Here is an 8,782-nt window from a genome sequence, read left to right as displayed (position 1 = left end):
TATATATATATATATATATGCATGTTTGTTATCTCATTTCATCTAACATATATATATATTTATTTATATAAGATATATAGATAGATAAATAGATAGATAGATAGATAATGGTGTTACATCTTGCAGCAGATATATGCTGTAATGCTCACAACAAGGGCTAGGCAACTTTATAATCTGACAGGACGAGCTGAGTTTAACCCTAGGTGTGACGAGAGCCTCGATTACCTAAACATTAAAATACGGAATCATTAATGATCTGGTTATATCCGCTGCTCTAGAGATCTTACCTCCCCTGTCTGTCTTTAAGATAGTTCTTTCCGTGACTATTTAGTTGTTTGGCAGTAATTTCTAGCAATACTGGTGCTGATTACTGCCCTTTGTCACTTTCGTGACTACCTATATATGTATATATATATACATACATATATATATTATATTAAGGAATAAAATTCCAAAACTCACAGGGAAAATTCAATTTAGCAATGCTAAATCAAATTTCCCAATATATGATACATATACATAATTTATCTATCAGCAAATTCGACAATGAAAATTGTTATTCACAACATCTAGAAAAACAAATATACCACAAAAACCCTATTCCAAAAATCAATAAAATACACAATCAATAAATAGGAAATAGTACTAAACAGACTACGCACGTTTCGTGGCTATATTTTTAAATAAATTCGATACGATCTTAGAATATAGTGACGCTTCAGGTCTAAAATAATCATAAGAATGATAAAAATAATAATAATAAAATTAATGTACGTATCTGAACGTATAATAAATATCAAATAAATATAGAATAATACGTATTAACAATAAATAATCGAAAATTATTCAACAACATTACTTAAACTATAAACATAACTTATCTTATCGAAGAATTTCTGTTAACCTAAAATTTCAAACGTAATACAAAGAACTTAACATTTATAAGAAATATATCACGTGAATATAAGGCGTGAATATAAAAATTATAGAATAAATAGATAGAATATGTATTTAAACTGTTAATATGACAAAATAAATTTTAGCTGTGAAAATAAAGAAACATTAACTGTAGTATATCATTTACTGGAAAATTATTAAGTCTAAATAATTTAAAACTAAAATACGTAATATACATAAGTTAAGCTAAATTTCTATAACTTAATCTATTTTCATTAATTAATTAATTTATTCTAAAAAAACGTCTTAGTTTAATCTTATTCTGAATATGTAATATACCCAATATATGTCGTGCTAATATACACATTTAACTACTACAAATTATATCAACAACAATTAGTAACATAAAATAGGGTTTATATATACACACAAATTAGCTAAACTTATTATATAAGTAATTTAACTTTTGTCTACATTTATTTTACTTTCATATAGGGAATAATTCAATTTTTTATTATTACTTAATAATATCTCCTTAAATTCTGCTATTTGCTATTTATTGATTGTGTAATTTATTGATTTTGGGAATAGGGTTTTTGTGGCATATTTGTTTTCTAGATGTTTTGAATGACATTCTTAATTGTTGAATTTGTTGATAGAGCTTTTTCTCTAAATTATATATATATATATATATACAGAGAGAGAGAGAAGATAGATAGAGAGATAGAGAGATAGATAGATAGATAGATAGATAGATAGATAGATAGATAGATAGATAGATAGATAGATAGATAGATAGATAGATAAAATAGGCAAGTGAAATAATAAAGTATATTAAAAATAGAACGGAAAACTACACAACACACACAATATTTTACTTAGTTCCTGTGTATTAAGACAACACACACCGTACGACATCCGATTAGCAGGTAAAAGAGGAAACAAGTAAATAAGCTATGTCCTGTTGACTTCAGACGTTCAGCAATTTATATAGATCACAATTTATTTCACTTAATATCAGATCCTTCACTTTACCGGAAGAAAATGTTTCTGTAATTTTAGTTAGTTCCTCCTGTTTATATTTATAATTTCTTTAGTTTTGGAAGCTTTATGACATATGGTAATTCCACTGCCTCAAATATTATATATAAGTAATCTCAGAGTAGCTGATATCATCACAAGCTAATATTATTTTAAAGAGCTAACACCCTCAAGATTTGCTTGATAATATATATACGTATATAATACTATTGTCATCCTTTCCTTTCCAAGTGACCAACCATTATAATGAATACGACCAACGTAAGTAAACATACATCGTTAATATCAACTATTATATTTATACCTTCAGTCTTATTTCTATGCTTACTCTCGTATCATTCATGGAAAGATCTACCTTTCTTCAAACATGTGAATCATTTTCCTTATGTACCTTACCCAGATAGATATTATACATTTGAAACGTATTTTTATGGATTTGATATATTGACGTAAGTCTTTGCTTTCATACACACATATATGTAGACTCGTATATTTTTATACATTTATTATACACATGTAATTCTTTGATCTCACTTGTAATAAATATTAATCAGCGACCCTTTCTTATATAATATTAAAACTAATCCTCACCTGTATATTTAAATTTACGAACGAAGAATGGAGCAAGATATGAGGTGCCATTCATACGTTTTTGTTCTGTTATCTTTTATTATTTACAGAATGAGCAATGCTCCCGGCGTATTGCTATTCGCAATGTTCATATATTTTCATATTATGCTGAAAAATTATAATCTATCGGTTTCAGATTTTGGCACAAGGCTAGCAATTTCCGGGTGGGGGTTTGTCGATTAACTTGAGTACTCAAATGGTACTTAATTTATCGACCTCGAAAGAATGAAAGACAAAGTCGGCCTCGGCTGAATTTGAACTCAGAAACTGAAGACAGACGAAATGGCGCCAAGCATTTTGCCGGGGCGTGCAAGTGATTCTGCCAGCTCACCGAATTTAAGGAATTATAATTCATTGAAACAGTTATCCAAAATAAAAATTATTTTTTCTTAAATTCACAAATTTCACAAGTGGCTAAATCTTAACCGATAATTACTCTCCCTTCTGTTTAAAACTCTAAGTATGTATTCCAAACGCTATGATTTAGTTTCACAAAGCTGAATGATAAATATAATGTGACATTCGTGCATTGCTTGATTTATTTATTGACTGCAAAATATAATTTCGAAGCAGCAACAACTTCATTAAAAAACGCAGTGATTATAAAATTACAAACATTTCTTTTCATATTGTCAACGAAACAGTCAAAGACACTGGAGGCATTATTGCGAATGTTCGCTAGATTGACGTTGACACCTAATTACTCGATTAACAACGATAAATTTCTTGAGAATGTTTCGTCATGCGTGCTGTTCCTCTAAACATCAGATATCTCACAAATTCAAATGTCACCGTGGTTGATATCCTACTCCTATACATAGAGATCTAAATTCAGAAAATATCACATTGTCATAATAGTTTGTTGAAAATATTCTCTACAATTTTTCAATCTGCAATTTACTGTATTTCAAACTAAATACAACTCTTGCACTTAGACACACTTAGAGGTTGTTAAATTTCGTTGTTTACTTAGGAGTCCGTGTATGTATCAGGTTAGCCCATTCCTACTGTTCTTCTTATACTTCACATTTGTTAATTTTCGGCTTTGAATACGGATGTCAACAGTTTATTCAAGTCTTGTCGTAAGTATTTCATTCATTAGATTTCTTTCACAAAATAAACCTGCATACATTACAATGAATGCCCTCTAGTCTTTCATAAACTGGTTTTGATATAAAGATTTGTGTGTGCGTATATGCGAGTGAGTGAGAGAGAGAGAGATAGAGAGAGAGAGAGAGAGAGAGAGAGAGAGAGAGAGAGAGAGAGAGAGAGAGAGAGAGAGAGAGAGAGAGCGAGAGTGAGTGAGTGTATGTGTGCTACAAATGTAGTGTACTATTCTTCAATTCGTTCATTCATTTAACTGTGTGTCATATTGAAATATAATTACTGAACTTGACATAAACATTTTATATCACGCAGGTTCTCCTCCAGGCTGTAATCTTCCTCCTCACCAACGTCGTATTGTTCATATCTTCGGCGTCAATTCCGACTCAATGTAAAATACCAAAAGACTTGAAAGTCCAATACGAGAAACTATCCAGCGCAGCGATCGGCAATAACTTTTTTCTACCAGCTGAAATAGCTCCAGCGGGAAGTGACCAACAAGAACTGACCGAAGGGGATAAAACGTGCCCAACATCTCCTGTATCTACTGATATCATCCGCGAACGTTCAACCTGCCCATGGTACCTGAAAATTACCCACAATTCGACATATTTTCCTCCATCACGCACTGAAGTCGTTTGTCGCTGTACAGACTGTCTGGACTCTGACAGTAATCATCAATGTGTGATGGTATATACTCCAACGACTGTCCTGAAACGTACAGTCGAATGTATTGATGGACTGTACGTTTATCAACCAAGTGTCATCCATGTAGCCACAGCCTGTGTGTGTGCACGGAAAATCGATATAATATCCGGAGGAAATGGTGACGAATATGAGTCGTAATATCGGCCAAAATCATCAAACATTCAATTGTGTGTAACACAAAAGTTTTTCATAATGTTATGGAAGTTTAAGTAAACCACTGTGTGGTTGTTATACGAAACATGTACAGAAAAAAAAATCATACAAGCGTGTATATGCAAATAAACGCTCGCTCATTATTTATCTCTTTCTCTCTCCTTTTTTCACACACACTCACATATATATGCGTTTTGCTTGTATATATATACATATACAAATATACATACACTCAAACACACAAACACACTCCCATCCATCCAACATACATATACACAGGCAAATATAAATATATATATATGTGCATATAAATATGCATATATCTATAATATGGGACAGAGAGGACGGACGTTTTTGAAAACTTCACAAAATCATTCATTTTAGATGCAAACAAATTTCTTTGACATCAATGTGTTCGTTTTGAATTAGCATTTGTCAAATGTGAGTGTGCAAAACAACAGCCATCATGTGGTGCTTGTTTTCATTGATGCATTTCTGAAGGCGTTCTTGTAAGTTGGCCTCCATTCTCTCCAGCATTGCTTTGTCGATTTGGGCGACTTCCATACGAACAGCTTCCTTCAAATCGTCCAATGTACAGAGCTTATGTGCATATAGATGTACCCTGAGGTTTCCTCACAAGAAATAATCACACATGGACAAATCAGCAAACCTGGAAATGAAGTAGTCACTGAAGAGAGGGCGAAGAACATCCATTGATGCTCTGACTGTATGGGCCGTCGCCCCATCCCTCACACGTCGAGTAGGCATAAAGTTTCGTTGTAATTCAGGCACAAAAAAATTGTTTGTCATCTCGATGTAACGCTTGGAGTTCACAGTAAAAGCATTTTCATTATTGTCTTCAACAAAGTAAGGAGCAGTGACTGTAGCTTTTCCAACAGCACACCAGACCGTCAGTTTTGGCCTGTGCAATACACCACGTACTGAATAGTAACTGTCGGACATATATACCTCCTGCTGGGTCTGAGTAATGGCTATTTCAAAAACGTCCGTCCTCTCTGCCCCGTTCTGTATTTGAAAATGCACACACGCATACATACATACATACATACATACATACATAAATAAATACATACATACATACATACATACATACATACATAGGCAAAAACTTTCCTAAATGCTGCTGAAACGTATTTCTTCCAAATAAGTTTGTTTTCTATTTTGTAAACACTGAAGGGAACTCTTATCTTACTTACTATCATATTTAATACAACATTAACATTTCCTTTTTTTCCTTTTCTTTTTTTTTTCTACCTCAACCTATATTAGGCTTTATTTTATATAAATATTTCAAACCAATAAATGGTATTGGAGTATATTTCCATATACATGACCCTTTCTTAAAATTACATACTCCGATCATTATGGTTTAATCCTCATTACATGAACCAACCAAGAATAGAAATACAGACACCTGCACACACATTCCAGTGCACATATTATCCTTCTTCGCTGACACTCTGTCGTACATATAAAAAAATTTAACTACGGAACATAACTGTAGTAATAAGCAAAATGAATATAAGAGAGAGAGAGAGAGAGAGAGAGAGAGAGAGAGAGAGAGAGAGAGAGATGTATAAAGTTGAGCGATTTGTCAGATGAATGTATATAATATTTAATTCCTGGCTTTCGTAGGATTACAGCCGTTTCGCAACTTTCTACATGTCTTACTTTCTCTATACTAGGAATGTATTCTTATATACCATTGTTCATCATTGTAGAGTACAATTCTATATTCCAAAATTGATGCAAATAAAGAAAGCTAGCTTCCACAGATATTTGACATTGTAACTAACTATTACGTGAACTGATAGGCGAGTCCGTAAGAGGAGCTTACTGTGATAGCTGTAAGATTCTCTGAATCCATATCCATATCATATAGTTACTTAAACACTAGTACTGAGTTCACTAATATTTACATTTATGTAATATTTACATAAATATTTGATTTTTATATGTGCGCATTTTTTTATATACTTTAACATTATTCATTATGTACGTGTGAGCGGATGTAGGCGTGAGTATCTGTTTGTATATGTATTTGCTTGGGCACAGATGCTCATATATATATATATGTGTGTGTGTGTGTGTCGCTATAAGTGTATAAATAATATTTTTTTTAATATATTATTTGATTTTTACTATGTATATATTTAGAATTATATCTATCATCCATAGAATAATTATAAAAGTGTTCGAATATATTTTACCGTTGCTTTTCCATAATGCAGAACATTAGACATATATGTTAATTTGTATTACATATTTATTGTATTGTAAAGAATTGGATTCTAATATCAATAAAAAATGTATTATCAATACATAACGTGTACTGTGTTATGTTCATATTTTCTTTCTCTGGCCTGAATAAAGCCTGTAAACTTTCACTCACTGACTACATGCCCAGCTGAACTCAAGTAAATGTACTAAAGCCTAAAGATATGCAATTAAATTTAGTGAAGAAGTTTTCCTGTTCTACAACCTGCTTGTACTGTCTGACCTTGTATCTATACCTATGAATCAGGCATTACGAAGAGCGTCTCATTTAATCCAGGTATAGATTTCACGGTATTACCTCGCTAGAACCACACAGTATATATTCACCTCTGATACGAACGAACTGAGACAAGAATCGATAAAATGAACGGAAAATCTTTTAACAATACTTCAAGAGGGCTAAAAACCAATGAAAAAAATCACAAAATCCACATTTTACAGATTATTTTCTCTAAGTATCTTAAGGTATAACGCCATAACTTACATGCTAACTACGAAGTAATGAATTCAGAATTTCAGATGTTATTTGACAACATGCAAAATTGGGAACATAAATAAGCACCAAAGAATCTTATGAAACACATCTAGAACATAATAAATGTTCAGCTCTAGGACTCAACTTCTTTCTACAAACAAATTAAGCAAATGCTTCGTCAGCCAATTTCTATACGGAAGGTATACTTAGTAATTGCGTTGTATAAATCAAATTCATAATCTATCTATTACCATAATATTCTCCTACACCATAGCAACATTGATGTTACTAGTATTAGCTCGTCCATCGTTTTTGACAATGACCAAAGAAATCACATAGCAAAAGAACATTGGACGCGATGTGTCCGACCTTGGCCGAATCGACCGACGCATAGTCAGAAGGTACGGCCGCAAGTTGGGCACTGGTGGTTTGTTGGAATTGAAGGCGAGGAGTTGCGAAGTTCGCGTTTTCATTGTGCCCCAGCAATGCGTTACGTGGGTTGTCTGAATGGGATAATAACTCTGACAGTGGAACATGAAATGCTCTTCAGAGTAGTTCGCTCGCTTTGGTTATCACCTGATACTCAACTTTCACGTATGGATTCACGCAACTTTCTGCATGCAACAGTTGTTATACGTCGGACAATGCTTCAACAGGTCGTCTAAACCATGGTGTGTGTAGCCGACGACTCCCACACACTCTGTAAGCTAGAGCATGTCAACTTATACATGTGAAGGCTGGACTCGATAGACTGTGCGGTGGCTATATTGATAGTGTATAAATAAATTGTAATAAGCATTCTTATTTTCATATCAAATTAATTGCATATCGATTAACTTAAACCCACATTTCCACTGAACAAAATAGAGAGGCTACATTTTTTTAAATGGTATAATTTTTCATAGAGCGTCACAAAAAGTTTACCGTCGAATTTATCTCACACAAAAACAAAAAAAATCCTATTTAAAGGGACACAACTCTTATCTACCATCCCTCTATGCTTTTTTACTCATTTCGTTTTCCTTTGTTTCTGTTTTTTCTTTCGATACTATGTTTCTCTCCTAGTTATTTCTCATTGCGTTTCCGCTTGAACGATTACATGATAATATACATGATTCAATACAAGCTCGTCCGACTTTCGCAATGTCAGAAGAATAGCACTTAGAGTAGCGCACATTTGTGCATATTAAACGATATCTAACACTCGCTTGATGGAGTACTTCTTATTATCACACGTATAACGGAACGGTACAACATATATATAAGCGTTTGTGTGCGTGCCGTGGATTTGTGTTAAGAAGCTTGCTTCCCACACACGTGGTTCTGAGTTCGGTCCCAATACGTGGCACCTCGTGCAAGTATCTTTTACAATAACCTTGCGCCGACCAAAGCCTTGTGAGTGAATTTTGTAGACAGAAACTGAAAGAACCCATGGTATCTATCTATCTATCTATCTATCTATCTATATATATATAT

At 33.0% G+C, this 8,782-nt stretch overlaps 1 protein-coding gene across 1 annotated transcript; it reads left to right on the top strand.

Moving 5' to 3' along the window:
* Window positions 1-1,879: 1,879 nt before the first annotated feature.
* Window positions 1,880-6,635, top strand: LOC106868538 (interleukin 17-like protein). Its single transcript, XM_014913840.2, has 2 exons — window positions 1,880-2,199; window positions 3,988-6,635. The coding sequence occupies exons 1-2, from the start codon at window positions 2,185-2,187 to the stop codon at window positions 4,516-4,518; spliced, it is 546 nt and encodes a 181-aa protein (XP_014769326.1). The 5' UTR covers window positions 1,880-2,184; the 3' UTR covers window positions 4,519-6,635.
* The last annotated feature ends 2,147 nt before the right edge of the window (window positions 6,636-8,782 follow it).

Source organism: Octopus bimaculoides, chromosome 1 (assembly GCF_001194135.2).
Source record: "Octopus bimaculoides isolate UCB-OBI-ISO-001 chromosome 1, ASM119413v2, whole genome shotgun sequence".
Lineage (NCBI taxonomy): Eukaryota > Metazoa > Mollusca > Cephalopoda > Octopoda > Octopodidae > Octopus > Octopus bimaculoides.
This window is presented reverse-complemented; position numbering and strand designations above follow the sequence as displayed.